The sequence below is a fragment of the Plecotus auritus genome (assembly GCF_963455305.1).
Source record: "Plecotus auritus genome assembly, chromosome: 8".
NCBI lineage: Eukaryota > Metazoa > Chordata > Mammalia > Chiroptera > Vespertilionidae > Plecotus > Plecotus auritus.
Window position 1 is genome coordinate 52,543,414 of NC_137782.1, and position 20,316 is coordinate 52,563,729.

The following is a 20,316-nucleotide window of genomic DNA, read 5'->3' on the forward strand; positions in this document are numbered from 1 at the left end:
GAGGCCCCTGCATGAGGCCACTCCAGACCCGCTTCCAGGCACGGAGGAGCCGGCGCCCATCACTCTTCAATCCCTCACCCGTGAGGACTGCTCTGCACAGTGGTTATTGACAACCAGTTGGTTGTGCATGATGGTGCCTTAGCCATTTATAATTTACCCATAAATAGGCCCTCAATGGCCTGGTTACAGGGATCATGTTTTTATGGTTTCATTGTTAAATTTTGAAACCTTGCGACCATTAGATGTTGATGCATTACAGTTTAGGACCAAGATTCCAGTGGTGTTCCTGCTGAGTTTAACCGTCCCTGTATGTCATAGGGTCAGAGGTCTGTTCCAAGATTTCTTGCTGCTGTGCACTAGTAACACATTATTACCCTCCACCCAAACCCCGCTGGCAGCTTCCTATCTCGCTCCAACAGAGAGCTGGACGCCTGGCAGTGTCCCCAAGGCTATCTATGCTTTGACCCTCTATCTCATTCCAACTTTTCTCCTGCTGCCGACTGAGAAAAATGTCGGTAATAGAAATGACTTAGAGATGTGCCACGGTAGACACTCAAAATAGGAGCTCAGGTCACCTGGGCCAAGAGAGGAGCTCCCAGACTCACTGTGATTATAATAAGACAGACAGAACCTTTAAAAATATAATCGAGCTATATTTACCTGCTCATTGGGTTCGGCCCTGGGGCTCAGAAGCCTCGTTTCTCCTCCTACCCCCCATGCCCCGACCCCACCATCCAGTACAGAGCCTGGCAGGTGGCCGGAGGGAGGTAAACACAGGCCCATCCCCCGTGGGGAGTGGGGCAGAGGACGGCTGTAGTGCAGATGCACAGTACAGACGGGGGAGTGTGGCCTCCGAGACGCCTTCACTGCAGGAAGTGGCAGAGATGACTCGATGTGTCACATTCCTTTTCCTCTGAGTCAGGGATCAACTCACTGGCACACAGACCCTGTCCTGAGAGCACTTGGGGAGCCGTTGCAAACTCCATTAGCCTTAAAGTCACAGCATTTGTCTTTCTGATGCATAAAGCCCTCAATGAATGTGCACACTCAGACAGACCACCACCAATGCAGACGCAGGAGCTTGCTTGTGCCCCACAATCCCTGGAGGGCCTTCTTCTGCTCCCCACACTGACAGTTCACTGTATTAGATTCCCTGAGGGGGTAAGACCAGGCCACTACAGCAGACACCCAGGAGAAATTCCAGCTCTGCTGCTTATGAGCTGTGCAAACATGGGCACATTACTTAGCTTCTCTGGGCCTGTTTTCCCATCTTTCTGGCAAGGTGGGCTGAGGATTAGAGAGCATCACTGTAAAGCCCCCGGCACACGACTGGGGTACAGGAGGGACTCAACAAATTGCAGGAACTTTTAATATATGTCAACCATCTATTAGTAACTTAGGGCAGAGCACAGAACCTTTTGATGGAATCCCACAGCCGACAGCAGCGGTTCTCAAACTCAGACATATGTCAGAATCCCCTGGCTGTTAGACCAGACTGCTGGGCCTCAGCCCCAGAGTTTCTGATTCAGTGGGCTTCAGGGGCGGGGTCCAGGGACCACACTCTCCCCAGGACCTAGTCCCAGCTCCTGAGGTTTGTTTGTACAGCCATTCATGACTCAGACCCAGCGCTTCCCCAATTGGCCTAATCCTTCCCTGGTCCCTCTCGCAGGCCCTGGGCTCCAGACATCACGATGGGACACAGTTCAGTCCTGTAGGCTCTGCGTGTCCTATCTCAGCCCCTTCCCCTGTCCGTCCAGGACCAGAGCAGGCACGACCTGCCCAGTTCTCCACGTCCATCCTGTCCTCTCTGTGTTCCCCGGGCATCTCGCTTGTTCCTCTTTGCAGTGGATTAGGCCCACGGACCTGCAAGGAATAAAGACTGTGATGTCTGATCTTCCCTGCTGGATGGCAGCGTCCTGGGTCAGAGGCTGTGTGGCAAAAGGCTGAGGTTTTCCACCAGGTCTTATGGCCTTTTGTTTGTTTTTGGTTTTTACTAGTAAATGCAAATAAGTATCCATTGACTTGAAAGGAAGGAAAGCTGACAGAGAGGTTAAGGAACTAGAATGAATAACCCTGGGCAAGGGGAAGTTGTGGGCGAACACTCTTCAATAATAGAACCATTAAAATAAAGATGACATTGACCAACTGATCTTTACCCCCACGACAGAACAAATTTGAGGAAATGGGATCAAGTTGTGACATGTTAGGTTTAGGTCTGCTCTGGGGAAGTTCCTGTCATTGAGAATTATTAAGAGATCAGCCAGGGTTAGCAAGGGCAGATGAGAATAATCTCGGCTAAACTTTAATAATGGAACTGATGATCTCAATTACCATGAAAGTTTCAGAGGTCTTACACCTTGCTCTTTTTTATACCCTGCTTTTATACCTTGGGTACAAAGTTGAGAGGAGGGAAGTGCCCTTCCCAAGTTTGTTTGTTTTTTAACTGGATATGAGTTTAGCAGCTGTTTGTGCTACTTAAGGATACACTTTTAAGTTACAAGTTGCTAACAATATTTCAAAAAGTAGCAAGTGTTTTTTTTTTTAAATGGATACCGTAGGGAAGTGGTTCCGTTCCCATTTGGGGGAGGTAATGAGAACCCAAACCAGCCAAAACTGTGGTGCTAATAGGATTTATGCAATACCACACATCCTCTCTTCCCATTTGCCGGGTTTAACTATCATATTTGCAAAAAGTTAAAGTTTTTCTTCCTCATTTTTAATGGAAAGTCTTCAAATTTCTGGTAGCTGGAGGAAGTGGCTCTTGTCCTCTCAACACTGAACAGGAAATGTAATAAGTTATTATTATTCTGATGAACTGAAAGGGTAGCTCTTGCAGTCAGTTCTTCCTGCCACTTGAACCCTGGCAGCTGCGATTGTGTTTGTGCCAGACGGGCCTCTTGTCACCTGCTGGGCTAGGACTTTTTTGGATGGGGGAGGCATTAGGGAGCTGGGCAGAGAGGAAGGGAAGCACCCATCTTGGGCGCTACCAACCCACCAGGAAAAATGTGTTCTATGCAAGGGGAGCTTTCTGCCAACCTATGGGTTCAAGGTAAACACTGCTTCTGCTGGGGGCCAGTGTGGGAGGACCACGGGTCAGGTCACACCTGCTCTGAGGCTGGGTTATCTGGGGATCACTGCCTGCTTATCTCTCTTTAGTCCTGCGTTTTAGAGCCCTGCCTACATCCTGAACTTTTGAATCAAGACACCTTTAGGTCAGGAAACGGCTCTCAATTCCAGTGCACACCAATTTCCTGCAGATCCCAATACCTTGGCTTTTAGCTTATTTGCCTCTATAGAATTTAAGGTACTTGTCTGTCCCCCAATAAAATAATCCAAAGCAGCTGGGGTTCAATAGCCTAAACTTCATCCTTCATTATTACTAGTTTAGGAAAAAAAAAAATCCCTCTTTACTTGAACCTGAACAACATTCTGACTGGGACTAAGACAAAAATGTCCCCAATAAACTGTGAAAAAAGACAACCCAAACAGTCTGCTATTTCTTCTGCCATCAACCACATCTTTTTTTTTTTTTTTTAACTCATAGGTCCGACCAGCCCACATCCTTTGGCCCTGTAGGGTCAGCAGGAGCACAGCCCCGCTGGCTCTGAAGCACTCCTGCTCTCGCTTCTCCTTTCACCACTGTGATGACCTGATTCAAGCAGTGGCCTCCTTACTGCCCCCCGGACCCACCCCGACACTTTCCCATAACACAGACATGTGATCACGTCTTTGCCCAGCCTACATACAACACATCCAGATAAAATCGCAACTGCTATGCTTGCACATAGGTCCTTGGAGTACAGGATGCTGTCCTTGTGAGAGATCCCTGAACACCCCTTCCCCACGCCAGTCCCCACCCAAAAAAGCAACCCTGGACACACAGGACCACACAATAAGCAAGAATGGGGTATTTTTCTTGGACACTTTCAGGCTGGCTGAAGCACGTCTTGTCCTGGGCACCCACCACACTTTGCAACTGCTTCCCAGTCACACAAGCACCTTCCCATGGTCCAAGTATCCAGATCCTGTATCTTCCCCCCCGCAACCCCCGCCTGGCACAGGCTTCACCCTGCGACGGGGCTGGGGTGAGAACTGCAGCCAGCCAGCCAGCCCTGGACTAAGAGACAGGGGAGCCTGCTGGGCGGGGAGCGCTGGCAGGAAGCAGACCGGCAGCCTCTCAGAATGGGGACAGAGATGTGGGACGTGGGTAATCTCGCTCACCGCCCACTCAGCATTCAACCTCAAAAGCTCACTAAGAACTTCAGACGGGCCGAGTCTTCTGTTTCGTAGAAGCCCACTGTCTCAGGCTCAGAGCTTTGGGGCAGAAGTGATGAGTTGAGGTTTAATGGTCTTCCTACCAGTGGACCCCACAGGAAGCCCACGCTTGGCAACCACAGGGAACACAGACAAGGCAAACGACTTCCTGTAGACCCGGTGGAGAACCTAAAGGTGTTTGGAGGGAGAGCCCCCTGTGGGCAGAGTCCCACCCATGCCAGCTCTGGAGGCATGGAAGTGGGTCCGCTGTGTGCTGCAGAGGGGCGGGGGGGGGGGGGCGTGCTTCCCTTGCAGGCGGGGGTCAGGATATGGCAGGGAGACAGGCCAGTGCTGTCCTGGGCCAGAGGGTAGATGCCCTAGGGCGAGGATAACCTGTAGAGCTGATGAGCATCAGGGTGGCTACAGACCCATCTGGCAAAAAGAACAGCCCCAACAGCATTCCTGGTCCACTGGAAACACCATGTGGGAAAAACACTAATATTCTTTCCCATGCGTTTCAAAGATAGGAAAATACAGAGCGGGCAGGGCGGGGGGAGCTGCATACGGACATGGCAGATAGAGTTCCTGCAGCACCTCCTTAAAACAACACCGTGCAGAGGAGGCCCAGGCTTGGAACTCCCCTTGTCATGGTCTCGTAAAACACGGATTTAGTGACCTTTAAAGATTCACCTTTATTGTTTCAGTTTTCCTGGTGTGAGAATTTCTGGCTGATAACTGAAAAAAGCAAGCTCGTATTTCCTTATCAACGCAGAGAATGTGTTCATGTTACAGATTTGCCATTTTGGGGGGCGGGGGGGGGGAGAGCTGGTGGGAAGGAAATGAGGGAGAGGCATTTGAAATATTTGTTCCTGACAAAATGAACTAGAAGGCCACTGATTAATGTGTCTGTGGTTCTTCAAACAAAGTAGTAACATGAACCAAGCTTTCCCTCCAGGGTGGGATGGGAGGTTGCCACGGACAGGCAGGGCATCCACCAATCCTAAGACAGCCACGGACAGGCAGGGCATCCACCAATCCTGAGCCCAGGCAGGCTCCGCCCTCGGGGATTTCCTCTACGGGGTCTCCTTTCCAGGGCCCTGTGGCCAGTCTGTTTCTGATAAGTCTCTTTACCACCTCAATAAGGGCTATGTAGGAGTTATCTCAAAAGCTATAAATGTTAATGCCCTGTCGGTTGGTCAGGGTTCCTGAATTAAGTGCTTTGTGCTATCTGTAAAGTCATAAAAATACGTGAAGGTGTGTTTTATTTTTTGGCAAGATTCCTTTAAGTCTAAACCACTCGCTTAAGTCTAAACCACTTGCGCCATCTTCTCGACTAGAAAGCTTTCTTCCTCAACTGCCTCTTGGAATTACTCCTTCTCTGGATTTCCTGCCCATCCTCCAAAGCCCACTTCAAGAATTCCAAATGCCTCTTGGAATTACTCCTTCTCTTGATTTCCTGCCCCTCCTCCCAAAGCCCTCTTGCTTCCTGCAGCCACACTTCCACCAGCTCCCCACCACCCTCCCACTGTCTCTTATCACAGCTGCTCGGTTACCCTTAGCTTCACCCACCTCGTCCTCTCTCCTCTCCACTGGACTGTGACCTGTGAAGTCACAGCTATGTCTCCATCTTGTTTCTCACCAGCACAATGTTTTACATCCCATAAATGTTGGTTGGCCTGGGTATGGATGACTCTCCCCCTAGGTCTTGGATAACTGAGGATAAACAGTTACCTTAATGAAAAGAGCGTGCGTCTACATTTTCTTACCGGAATAAACAGAACTATCGACATAAGAACTTACAATGTTTTTTATCTGTAAGTAAATACTTTTCTTATGTCTGTAAACAAATTCCCTCCCAAAGACAGGCAGACAGAGGTATAACCACAGAAATGTCTTAAAAGGCAAAACTTACAGCCTTCCAGGAAAGTTTATTTCTATTTAATTAATGTAAATGAAACCAAGTCCAATACTTGCAGATAAAGCACTTTCTAGAAGCTGTTTTGCCAACTATTTTACAAAACCACTACCCTTACCCCCAACAACGCAAAGCAGTTTGCCAAACCTTGCCTGTGTGTGATAACTAACATCAATGGATAGCCAAAGCAATTCCTTTTTTTAAACTAATAGGTTAGCCCAGTGGTTGGCAAACTGCGGCTCGCGAGCCACATGCAGCTCTTTGGCCCCTTGAGTGTGGCTCTTCCACAAAATACCACGGCCTGGGCGAGTCTATTTTGAAGAAGTGGCGTTAGAAGAAGTTTAAGTTTAAAAAATTTGGCTCTCAAAAGAAATTTCAGTCTTTGTACTATTGATATTTGGCTCTGTTGTCTAATGAGTTTGCCGAAGCAGTAATTGGACACAGGGAGTGCTTTTACGCACAGTATCTTTAGGAGATAACATTGCATTTCCACTTTCGCAGCTAGCGGGGAGACTGAGTATAAATGATATCATTTGATTAGAATGCCAATATCATCTTATTGTTTTCTGTGTAGGTATGATTTTAAAATGCACATAATTCAAGTGGCCGAAAGGAAAAGGGAGGGGAAGTGGCACTTGTTGAAAGGTCTCTCTGAAAAACAATTTTGTTTTGATAGCACTTGCTGTTAATATGTTGAATTTTATGCATATGTGGGTAGTTTTTGTAATAAAACGTGAGCTGCTTTTTCAAAACTGTAGCTGGCGGGATTTTCTCCAGTGGCTAGCAGTTCATGGGACTCCCGGTCCTTTAGTTCAAATAAGGTGGCACCCTGCCCCACCGGTTGAACACGTAATTAAGCAACACCTGAAGTGCTTAAAGTGAACAATTCCATTCGGTTTCTCGGCTTTCTTTTCCCTCCAGGATCCTCAGGCACCCATACAAGGATTGTGGACATAGAAGGCATCTCCATGAGCATTTTCTGCCCCAGCCTCTAGCATATTCCTGTTATTTTTCTCAAGGCCCGACTCCCCAGTGGGCTTTCCCCCTCTTCTCACCCAAACACAGTTAGTTCTGCAAATGCCTCTCTGAGTCTGCAGGGGCTTCTGAGCCATCCTGCACAAGGGAGTCACCACAGCCTAAACCAATTCTACCAGAGAAGGGAAATCTGAAACTGCTGAAGCCAAGGAAACCACCACCACTTACCCTTCCTTCTGAGGAACTCCCAAGCCGACAAGGTTTCCGTAGCATCTGCGGTGCTGGGCTTGGCGCACAAGAGCTCCCCTCGCGCGGACAGAAAATCAGTAACTGGCTTTACTTATTTATTTATCAGTAACTGTGCTGAGTGATGGAGAGAGACAATTCCTCCCAAAGGACTGGGCAGCGACAGGGATCTGGGAAGATGCTCATTGGGGGGCACCTCTAGCACGCTTTACGCTGAAGCCATACCCAGGGGGTGAGGGGATGGGCGGGGAAGAGTCTGGCATCAGTGACACTAACCACTACCCCCCGGTGCCTGCCGCCGCAGCTCCATCCGGCTGAGCTCCAGGACAGCAGGGCTGTTTCTGGCTCCCCCACTGCCTTGAAACCCCGCGTGTACCTTGGTTTCTCCCATTGCAAACAGTATTTTGTTCTAACACCATCAAAGGGGCTCTCAGAACAAGTGATTCTGCGATTATTCAGGGCCAGAACCTGAAGTGGTGGACCTTAAACTGCGTGTGGGGGAAGTCGGAGGGGGCATGAAAAAGTGGGGGGCGGGGGTTTCAGCTTTTCTGCAGAAACTGCCCAGTTCGGTTTCGCCGCCTGCTCCAGGCATCCTTGCGAGGCGAGCGCAGCCCTAGCCTTCGGACGACCAAGGAAACAGGTTGGGAGACCGTGCGACGCCCAGGTAGAGGGACCGACCCAGAGCTCCTGGGGACTCCAGATCCCCGAATGGGGCATTGTCCGCGCCTCTGACCTCTCCCGGGCGTAAGCTGCTGGCAGGGGAGGGGGCTGCGTCTACCCAGCAGCGACTGTGCGTGGGGAGCTCGTGCTCCAGAAATGTTGGGGGATAAATGACATCAAAGCCTGCCATTAATGGGCTTTTGGAGCGCCCGTGTCCGGTCCTGGGGTCCCGCACCTCCCAAAACTCCAACTACTCGCACTTTCCCTCCCGCCACGGTCCAACCCGCGTAACTGCCTCCCCAGCTTTCTGCCTTCTCTGCCCCCAAAGCCTCCGCTCTAGTTTCTCCGTCCAGCCGTCGAGTCATCTCGAAGCCCCGCGCCCCGGGCTTCCCCAGCTCCCGAAGGGCGCCGCGCGGGCAGCCGCCTTACCTGCAGGGAGCCGAGCAGCGCGCAGAGCGCCAGCAGCGAAGACAGCGGGCGGCGCCGCCGGGCGCGCGGGGCCATGGCGCGGAGGGGCGGGCTGGGCGCCGCGCTCAGCGGCCTCTGCGGCGGGTTCAGCGCTGCAGGAGGCTCAGGGCCTCGCAGTCGGCCCGCCCCGTCCCGTCCCCCGCCCCCCGCCGCGCCCCGCCCCGCCCGGGCACCTGTCCCCGCCCGCGCGACGTCCCCCTCCAGCCCGGCGGGGCCGCGGCGGCCAGGTAGTGCCTGAGGCTGGGCGCGGAGGGGGGCCCGCGCGGCGTCTGCGGGGGGATAGACCCGGGCACCGGGAGATGAGGGCCACGGGAGACTCCGCGTCCCAGCAGTGGGTGCGGGGCTTAGCCCGGAGCCTCCTCCCCTTGGCGCTGCGGGTTGATGCCGCCCGCGGGCAGACTGGTTGCCTGCGACCTGACCGGGGTGTCTTTCCAGTTCGCAGGCGTCCCGGGGAGGGGAGGCAGCCTGGCCCTCGCCCGCGCCCGCGCGCTCAGCCCATCCAGGCGGGGCCTCCCAAGGGTGGACGGCCCGCCAGCGGGAATTAAGGAGAAGGGCATCTTCGCGGATTACAGGGAAAGGATCACCACAGAAACCGTCCAGCGCGCTTCATAAAATCCGCCTTCATAGTTTGCTGGCCACTTAGTCTCCTCCAGGGTCCTTCTCCAGGCTGCCAGCCACTACGTCTCCGCCCCTCGCCCCGTCAAGGCACTGGTCCTGGCTTGGCCTCTGTCCCGATAAAGAACCAGACAGCGGTCTGGGCACGGCACCTGCTGTTCCGGTCCCTGTAATTCCTTCCTCAGGAGTGTGTCTTCCCTCACAAGCTCGTCGGTGCTGGACGCACATGTATTGCCATTCCTTTGTACAGATAACTTTCTGAGTGGAAGTACTTGACCCATGTCGATAGAATACATTGTTTTGAATTCCTTGAGGACGTGCCTCACTCTTTTGACCCAGCACACGGTGTATCTTAGTATTCCCTGTGCACGTGGGAAAACTGCATTCCACTGTTGGGTGAAGTGGTTTATAAATGTCATTTAAGTTAAATTGGTTGAAATACCCATATTGATTTTCTGTCTTCTCCTGAGAAAACTGGAAATTTCCAACAATAATTGTGGATTGGTCTATTTTTCCTTTCAGTTCTGTTTTTCCCTCATGTTTTGAAGCTCTGATTAGAGGCATATACATTTAGGATTGTGTCTTCTTGATAAACTGACCCTTTTATTGTGATGGTAAAATGGGGTTCTGAAGTCTACTCTGACCTCAGTTGTATGTATAGGCACTTCACTTTTCTTATGAATAGCACATACAGGGCACATCTCATTCTATCATTTTATGCTATCTGTGTCTGTTTTAAAGTGACAGCATATAATTGGGTCTTGCTTTTTCATTTTATCCAGTTTGACAATTTCTATCTTTCGACTGGAGTGTTTAGACCGTTCATATGTCATGTGATTATAGATATGGTGAAGTTTAAGTCTATCTTGCTATTTGTTTCTATTTGTTCCATCTTTGTTCCTTTTTTTAATCTTTTGGATCATTTGAGAATATTTTAGGATTCCATTTTCTCTCCACTGTTATCTTATACTAGAGGCCCAGTGCACGGATTCCTGCACTGGTGGGGTCCCTTGGTCTGGCCTGCGCCCTCTCCCAATCTGAAACCCCTTGGGTGGTGTCAGACTGCCGGTTTCCACCTGATCCCAGCAGGCCAGGCCGAGGAACCCGGACCTCTAGTATGCATATAAGATCTTTGGTTAATCCCTTCCTGCCCTCCCCCTCCCTTCTTCCCTCTGAGATTCATCAGTCTGTTCCATGTTTCTATGCCTGTGCATTGATCATCTGCCCCCTGGTGGTCAGTGTGCATCATAGCTACTGGTCGAACGGTTGAATGGTTCAACGGTTGCTTAGGCTTTTATATATATAGACTAGAGGCCCGGTGCATGAAATTCATGCATGGGGGGGGTATCCCTCAGCCCGGCCTGCACCATCTCCAATCTGGGACCCCTTGGGGGATGTCCAACTGCTGGTTTAGGCCCGATCCCACACTGCTGGCACAGGGATCGGGCCTAAACCGGCAGTCGGACATCCCTCTCACAATCCGGGACTGCTGGCTCCTAACCATTTGCCTGCCTGCCTGCCTGATTGCCCCTAACCACTTCTGCCTGCCAGCCTGATCACCCCCTAACTGCTCCTCTGCCGGCCTGATTGGTGCCTAACTGCTCCCCTGCCAGCCTGATCACCCACAACTGCCCTCCCCTGCCGTGACCCGCCTCTTCTGCCAGGACCCGCCTCCTCCACACGAGGCAGTGGAGATGCTGGGACCGGCCTCCTCTGCACCACGCAGAGCCGTGGGACCCCCAGGCCTCACTGCATGGAGCGGCCGCCGGGCCCCGCCTCCGCTGTGCGTGTGGCCATCTTGTGGTGGCCATCTTTGTGGTGGCCATCTTGTGGCAACCATCTTGTGGCAGCCAACTTGTGATGACATCACGCACAAGGGTGCAAGGACCACCTAGGCTTTTATTAGTATAGATACCTTCTTGTTTTACTTTTTCAGCTCTGGGATTATAATATGGACCTATAAATTATCACAGTCTACCTTCAGATAAAACTCTGCCACTTCAAGTGTCCTGTAAGAAACAGGGGTATCCTCTCCCCACTCCTGCTGCTGGGCCACTGTAGTCAGATGACTTGCTGTGCTTGGTGACTCCTTACTGTGCAGCCTGATTCGTGCACCGCCCACTCGCTTTGCTGTCTTTTGGAAAGCAATCTGGTGGTGTTGACTAAATAATTTTAAGGTGCAAATATCCTCTGACAAAGCAATTCCATACCTTGGAATCTAACATATCAATCCATGAAGAGAGAGGTATAAGGATATTTGCCTTAGCTTTTTTGGAAAACCACTAAGAGAAAACTGGGAAGATTTGTTAATATAGAAATGGTAGAAAAAAAATGTGGCCCATCATAATATAGAATATAATGCAGCTATTTAAAAACATTAAGTAGTTTGGGAAAGATGTCCACAGTTCAGGGGTAGGAAAAGTAGATTAAGTTACCAGCCATCATTACCTAAAAGATAAATCATAAGTAAGGATATGCAATAACAACACAAATAATACAATAATTAATACATAATAAAACAAAAGTAAAATGTGTTTTGCCCACCCCTGTATATCAAGTAAAAGAAGCAAGTAGGTGGACGTGAGCGTGGTATCACCATTGATATCTCCCTGTGGAAATTCGAGACCAGCAAGTATTATGTGACCATCATTGACGCCCCAGGACACAGAGACTTCATTCATCAAAAACATGATTACAGGCACATCTCAGGCCGACGGTGCTGTCCTGATTGTTGCTGCTGGTGCTGGTGAATTTGAAGCAGGTATCTCCAAGAATGGACAGACCCCTGAGCATGCCCTTCTGGCTTACACACTGGGTGTGAAACAGCTGATTGTTGGGGTTAACAAAATGGATTCCACTGAGCCACCCTACAGCTAGACAATGTGGGTGTCAACGTCAAGAATGTGTCTGTCAAAGATGTTCGCCGTGGCAATGTGGCTGGTGACAGCAAAACTGACCCACCAATGGAAGTAGCTGGCTTCACAGCTCAGGTGATTATCCTGAACCACCCAGGCCAAAACAGTGCTGGATATGCACCTGTGCTGGACTGCCACACAGCTCACATTGCTTGCAAATTTGCTGAGCTGAAGGAGATCAACAAAGATCTTTTTTGATCTTTGTTTTCTGGGAAATAGCTGGGAGATGGCCCTAAGTTTCTGAAATCTGGCAATGCTGCCATTGTTGATATGACTCCTGGCAAGCCCATGTGTGTTGAGAGCTTCTCTGACTACCCTCCTCTGGGCTGTTCCGCTGCTTGTGACACGAGACAGACAGTTGCTGAGGGTGTCATCAAAGCTGTGGATGAGAAGGCAGCGGGAGCTGGCAAACTCACCAAGTCTGCCCAGAATATTATTCCCAACTCCTGCCACCCCGTCTTACTCAGTGGTGGAAGAACGGACTCAGAACTATTTGTCTCAATTGGCCATTTAAGTTTAATAGTAAGACTGGTTAATGATTACAATGCATCAGAAAACATTCAGAAGGAAAATAGAATGTTTTGTGGACCATTTGGTTCTTTTGTGTGCGTGGCAGTTTTTAAGGTATTAGTTTTTAAAGTCAATACTTCTTAATGGAAACAACTGGACCAAAAATCTGTCACAGAATTTTGAGACCCGTTAAAATAACCAAGTTTAATGAGAAAAAAAATAAGCAAGTAATAGAATGATCACCCCATGCTTTTTAACAACAATTATAAGTAGAAATATATGGAAAGACAATAAATAGCAAACACTAGTATACTTACACTTACAAGTTCATTTAATCCTTACAATGGCCTTGTAAGTAATACTATTATCATTTCCATTTTACAGATGAGATAACTGAGACACATAGGTCAGTAACTTGCCGAGGGTCATTGGCCATTAAGTAGCAGACTTGGGATTCAGACCCTATATATATTATTGATTTCAGAGAGAAAGGATGAGGGAGAGATAGAAACATTAGTGATGAGAATCATTGATTGGCTGCCTCCTGCACGTCCCACACTGGGGATCGAGCCCACAACTCGGGCATATTCCCTGACCTGGAACTGAACAATGATCTCCTGATCCATCGGTCCATGCTCAACCACTGAGCCATGCCGGCCATGCAGCACCAAATTTTTAATATCAGGTGAGTTGCAGAAGGAAAATTACTAATTTTATTTTTAGTGTTTCTAAATTATTTACACTGAGGAAAAAGTACTTCTGCATTTGAACTGACAGCTGTGCAAACTTGGTAAATAGATGTTAAAACTCTAAATGAAGTAAGTGAAGGGATGGTTATAGGTACAGATGAAAGAAAGAATAGTCATCTGGCCTATTGTTATCTTGAATGTGAAGACAGGCTTTCTGGGAAAAGCAGTGGAGTAAAAGTTGGATGAGATGATGCTTTTGCCAAAAGGAACTATACTTTCACTGTGGCACTTCATGAGAAACACCACAGCTCATTCCTGGCATATTTCCAGCATTACCCCCTTCTTTGTTAAAAAAAGATTAGGGGATTTAAGACTTCTGCTTGGAAAGCCCCAGAGGTGAGTGTGCTGGTTTTAGAAGCACTTTGAAAAATAAAATGCCCATGTTAACATATTAAACCTAGTTTTTAAAAAAGCTTAATTAAAAAAATTAAATTACTTATTAAATACTATTTCTGCATTTACAGAACTATCACTTAAATATTTTATAAATATTAATGGAGAATACCATATTACCAACATCATCCATTAAAAAGGGCTTGAGGATGCCCTCTTTTTTATATAAATAAACATTATTATGAGAAACACGGAAGTATGCTAAAGCAAATACAATTTTTCTCTCTGAAAAATGCACACACTGTAGCTAAAGGGGTTGTCCATCATTTACAGAAACTAGTTAAAAAGTTACTTATAATTTAAAAACCACCCACATTTGTAAGCACATGTATAATTAAATTTGGTTATATATACTAATTGTAAAATGCGTTTTAAACAACAGTATTTATTAAAGTTAAATGTTTCCAATTTCTTAAAAGTACTCAGCTGATAATGAATTATATTTGGATGCAGAAAAACAAAAGCACATGATACAAATACAGGAATCATAGGTTTATTTTAAAATTTTTATATGAACAGTGTGCACTTCACCTTGGAAATCCCCACTAGACCCCTCTTCTGCACAAACTCAAGTTATCAGAATTAAAAAGGTAAAGTAAAAATGTGGCCATCATTTTTTATTCAAGTGAACGGCTTATATTACATTTGAACAGTCTTCATTTAAGCACCCAAGACAGAGGCACGATCTCATTAAGGAAATGCTTATAAATGTCAATAAGAATGAGAATGAATCAGTTTATGTAATTTTTTTCACATGATGTTATAAAAACAGTTCTGTCACTGGGCACAGAGCTAAAGAGAATACATAGACTGGTTGGCATGGCTCAGTGGTTGAGTGTGGACCCATGAACCAGGAGGTCATGGTTGGATTCCAGTTCAGGCACATGCCCGTGTTTTGGGCTTGGTCCCTAGGAGGGGGCATGCAGGAGGCAGCCTATCAATGATTCTCTCTTATCATTGATGTTTCTCTCTCTCTCCCTCTACCTTCCTCTATCTGAAATCAATTAAAACACACACACACACAATACATTAAAAAGCAAATTTTTAAAGTGAACATAAGACTTTACAAATCTTTCAGTGAAAAAAAATTAATAAATACAATTTTTATTACCTAATCCTTTTATGTTTTGCTCTTTCCCTCATCTTGCCTCTAAAATACTTTTTAAACAAAAGTAGAGCATTAATAAATCAGTATCCATCCAGAGATAAATTAATGTTTCAATACTATGGTATTCCACAATGACACCCAAAAATGATATGAAAATTTATGAAAAATTTATGAGATGTAGACAGGGAAATTCATCTTGGTTGCTTTGACAGACAAGAATTTTTCTAGTTCTACAAATTTGGTATTCAAAATAAATACATTTCTGAATTGTAAAACAAGTATTGTTCTATGGCCAGGTTCAGATTGGCCTCAATTGACAACTGATGCTGTTGTCCAGAGTAAAATAGAGTGATTTCTTTTTTAAATAATATTTTATTGAAGTATAACTTACATAAAGTGTACAGCTTGATGAATGAACATAAAATGAAAACATACATGTAGCCAGCACCTGAATCATGAAGTAGAACATCACCAGCACCCCCACAAGTCCCCTTATACTCTCTTCTTTTCATTACCTTTCATCCTTCTTGATAGATTTAATTATAATACCATTGATCAGTTTTGTCTGCTTTTTCACATCTGTTCATGGGAGAGATGCCTGTCATTTTCATTTCTGAATTGGATTCTGTCAAGTTTTCATGTTAGGGTGTTAGGACGAGATTGTGAAATACACTGAGTGGCCAGATTATTATGATCTCTGAACGCATAATAATCTAGCCACTCAGCAGTGTGTGTGTGTGTGTGTGTGTGTGTGTGTGTGTGTGTGTGTGTGTATAAAAGCCTAAGCAACCATCGCAACTGAATGGACGATCGAACAGGCTGCATGTGGCGACCAGGCTGGCAGGGGGGTTAGTGAGGGGCAACCAAATGACCGAGCAGCAAGCTGCGTGGGGCAACCAGGCCTGCAGGAGGGTTAGTGATGGGCAACCAGGCTGGCAGGGGGGGGCAGTAAGGGGCGACCAGAGGGGGTCATTTAGGGGTGACCAGACAGGCAGGCAGGTGAGCAGTTAGGAGCCAGTGGTCCTGGATTGTGAAAGGGATGTCCCACTGTCGGTTTAGGCCTGATCCTGGAGAGGGTGCAGGCTGGGCTGAGGGGGACCCCCCACCCCATGCACAAATTTTGTGCACCAGGCCTCTAGTATATGTATATTAGAGGCCCGGTGCATGAATTTGTACATGGGGTCTGGCCAGTCTGGCCAGGGGGAGGGGACATGGGCGGTTGGCCGGCCTCCCTGCTGGTCGAACTCCTGGTAGAGGGGACAATTTGCATATTAGCCTTTTATTATATAAGATATACATTGAGTGGCCAGATTATTATGTGTTCAGAGATCATAATAATCTGGCCACTCAGTGTGTATGGAGGGACTTTTCTTTGGTAGAATTCACTGACAAAGCCATCAGGGCATTCGGGTTTCTTTGTGGCATGGCTTTAAATTACAAGTTCACCTACATATTGAATTGTGTGTTTACCACCCCAAGTCAAGTTTCCTTCCATCACCATTTATCCTCCCTTTACCTTCTTCTACCCTGTCCCCTTTCCTCTGGCAATCACCATACTGTTGTCAGTGTCCATGAGTCCTTTTTTTTTCTTTGCTTAATTCCTTCACTCTTCTCACCCAGCCTCCAACCTCCTCCTCTCTGACAGCTGTCACAGTCTGTTCTCTGATCCATGAATTTGTCTCCACATTATTTGCTAGTTTATTTTGTTCATTCGATTTGCTTGATACAGAACTACTGAGATTTTCTGTCTTTTCTTCTGTTGGTTTTGGTAAGTAGTTTGTTTTTGTTTTTTAAATAGGAATATGTCCATTCTAAACTTTTAACTTTCTTGGTATAAAGTCATTTATTATATCTTACACATCTAATGGCATAGGGTTTGTAGAGCTTTCTTATTTTTCATTTCTAATATTGGTAACTTATGCCTTCTCTTTTTCTTGATAAGTTTTACTGGGGTTTAATCACATTTATTACTTCAATTATTTAGAATCAAATTTTCAGCTTTCTTGATCTTCTCTATTGAATATTGAGTTTTCCATTAATTTCTGATATTTACTGCCTCTGCTTACTTTGAGGTTCTTCTCAAACTTCTTGAAATGAACATTAGATAACTGACCTAAGCCTTTCCTTCTAATCTATGCATTTGAACTTGTATGTATGGTATAGCTTCCACTAAGTATGGCTTTAGTTCATCTGACAAGTTTTGAAATTTTATTATTTCATAAAATGTTTTCTACTTTTCTTGTCATTTCTTCCTTAACCTATGGTTTCTTTTAGAAGCACATTGCTTATATTTCCAACATATTTTATTTTCTAGTTACTATTTTGTTATTTTTATAATTTCACTGTGGTCAGAGAACGTATTCTGTAGATTACCCTAATACCAAAACCAGACAAAGACATTACAAGAAAACTACAGACCAATACCTATGATGAACATAGATGCAAAAATCCTCAACTGAATAGCAGGTGGAATCCAACAATGTATAAAAAGAATCATATACCAAGTGGGATTCATCCTGGGTCTGTGAGACTGGTTCAACATTCACAATCAATTAATATAGTACACCAATGGGCTAAAGAAGACCAACTACTAGTATATGTCCATATCAATCCTATATAATAAAAGCCTAATATGCTAAGTGTCCGGTTATCCATTCAACCAAAGCATAATATGCTAATGATATGCTAAGGCCACTCAACCGCTTCCTATAACATGCACTGACCACCAGGGGGCAGATGCTCCGACTGGTAGGTTAGCTTGCTGCTGGCTGATCGGGACTGAGCGAGATGGGCCGGACACGCACTGGAGCCTTCCCATGGTCCCTCCCCAGCTGCCCAACCTCCCGTGTCACTCCCTGGCCCTGATCGTGCACCAGTGGGCTCCCTTGGCCTGGCCCTCTCACAATCCAGGACCTCTTGGGGGATGTTGGAGAGTCAGTTTCAGCCAAATCCCACAAGCTAGGCCGAGGGACCCCACTGGTGCATGAATTTGTGCACCAGGCCTCTAGTAGATACAGAAAAAGCATTTGACAAAATCCAACAGCCATTTATGATAAAAAACTCTTGGTTAACTAGAAATGGAGGGGAATATCCTCAACTTGATAAATACCTACAAAAACCCTACACCTTGTGAGAAACTTCACACTTTCCCACTAAGATCAGCAAGATTTTGATTTGCAGAGAACGGATGCCCAATAGGCTCCATACCTCTGAGAGTATCAGTCTAATACCACCCTCGCAATGTTGCTTTCCTCACTCAGCCCAACCTTTGTTGATCTGAGCTCTTACCCTTGAGTTACTCTGAACATTTCTTAATGTAACTTAATCCCTAACCCTCCCTAACCATCCATGGGGTCATGGAAACAAATGGTCTGTTTTCAGATATCTCATCTATTTCCTCAACCTCTTCTCTAAAGGGCTTGTTCTTCATCTCATTTTAATTGAATCCCACTACCCCTAACACACCTCTTTCCCTGCTAACCTTTTAAGTGGAGGCTTTTTATTTTTGTTCTCACAAACCTCTGTACCTTAGAGCCTGGAGGTAGAACAGGTGTTTTATTTGCTTTTCATGTCAACTCCCAAAGGAAGCGTTTTTCCAGCTCACTTACTTGAATATTCTCACCAAATGTATTTTTTTACTTGTCCCTCAGTCTATCCCCCTGCCTTCAATATCTTTTTCCTCTTGTCCAGTTTGGATTCTATGGTCCATCATGATAATCATTCCTTTGCTAGTAGATTTAACATCCTTGTCCTTTCTCCTGCTTTTAAGCATCTGTAAAAAATCAGCCCTGGTTATACTTTATTCTCTGAATACTTCACATCTGCTCCTGATTAGCTGCTCCTAGCTGGAGAAAAAGAACAAACAGCCCAACCAATGTGGCTCAGTGGTTGAGTGTCGACCTATGAACCAGGAAGTCACCAGTTCAATTCCTCAGGGCACATGCCCAGGTTGTAGGCTCTATCCCCAGTGTGGTGGGGAGGGGTGTGTGTGTAGGAGGCAGCCGATCAATGATTCTCTCTCATCACTGATGTTTCTATCTCTTCCTCCCTCTGAAAAACCAATAAAAAACTATTACAAACAACTGTTTGAACTAGCTCGCTCTAAATTCATAATTAGTATTTGAAATTGGGCTTTAAAAGTTGCTTGGCAATCCTACAATTTCCTCAATAATTCACTCTGCCATTCTCAAAGGCAACCAGATCTACCTTCTTTCTCTTTGAACCTCCAATACTTTCCAAATGCTTGCCAAGTTAATGTCTTTGCTTCATACTCCTTTGGGAGTAGAAATGAAAAGCAAATAAAACCCCTGTTCTACCTCCAGGCTCTAAGGTAAAGAGGTTTGTGAGAACAAAAATAAAAAAGCCTCCACTTAAAAGGTTAGCAGGGAAAGGGGTGTGTTAGGGGTAGTGGGGTTCAATTAATATGAGATGAAGAACAAACCCTTTAGAGAAGAGGTTGAGGATATAGATGAGAAAATAGAAGGAATTAAATGGAAACCCCCTAATCTTCCCACCAGTAAATCTACCAACTTACCTTCAAATGTATCTGTTCTCTGCTTTCTCCCGTTACAAAGGAGACCACTGCTTCCCTTTGCCTTCCCTCTTGAATCTGCCCCCTCTTGCCTTCCCAAGGATTTCACTGTTATGGCCTGTAGCTGCTGCTGCATCGCCTACTTTCACTTTCCTGCAATCCTAGGTAAATCATGCCTGGCACCTTACCTACTCACTTACTAGAAGACAAATATATGGGCCGGGGGTTACCCAGTTACCCATGTTTTAGTTATTCAGTGATAAAAAATTTTAATTCAACTTTAAACTTTCCTAATACTTTCTAAATGCCAGAACACTTTCAGGTTTGCTGTTATGTAGTTTTCATAAAGTTCTGTGAGGAAAAGAATATGTTATTATTTCTATACTCTCTGATGGTTAAGACAAAATAATTTGTTAGAAAGGTGATTACTTATAAAATCCATATAAAAATAAATTAGAAAATGATTTACATTAAAAATTGTCAAGTAGTTATCAGAAATGAAAAAGCATCTAGCCCTGGCCGGTATGTTCAGTGAGTGGTTAGAGCACCAGCCCTTGCACTGTAGAGTCTCAGGTTCAATTCCCAGACAAGGGCTCATACCTGGGTGGTAGATCCGATCCCTAGCCCTTGGGGCATATGTGGGAAACAAACAATTGATGTGTCTCTCTCACATAGGTGTTTTTTTCTCTCCCCATTTTCCTCCCTTCCACTCTCTCTAAAAACAAATGGAAAAAATATCCTTGGGTGAGGATTAAAAAAAAAAAAAAAAAAAAAAGAAGCATCTATTAAATAAAAAAGTCAATTAGATTTATACTACTTAGCAATGTATATTTTATATAGAGAAATATATATTTTCAGCTTCAATGAAAATGCATATCCTAAAAATATCTAAGGTTGTAAAAAAATGTCAATAGTTCAAGCAAGGGTTATGTTTCCAATAAGATTGTAGTTTGCCAAAATTTTAGAAAGCAGACTGC

At 45.9% G+C, this 20,316-nt stretch overlaps 1 protein-coding gene across 1 annotated transcript in view; it reads right to left on the reverse strand.

The window, feature by feature from the left end:
* Positions 1-8,554, reverse strand: part of TNFRSF11A (TNF receptor superfamily member 11a) — a gene marked incomplete at both ends in the record, with an annotated part of 51,204 nt that extends 42,650 nt beyond the window's left edge. The window contains one exon of the mRNA XM_080683444.1: positions 8,480-8,554. Within this exon, the coding sequence (XP_080539570.1) occupies positions 8,480-8,554 (75 nt within the window). The remainder of the gene's footprint in view (positions 1-8,479) is intronic.
* Positions 8,555-20,316: the final 11,762 nt, after the last annotated feature.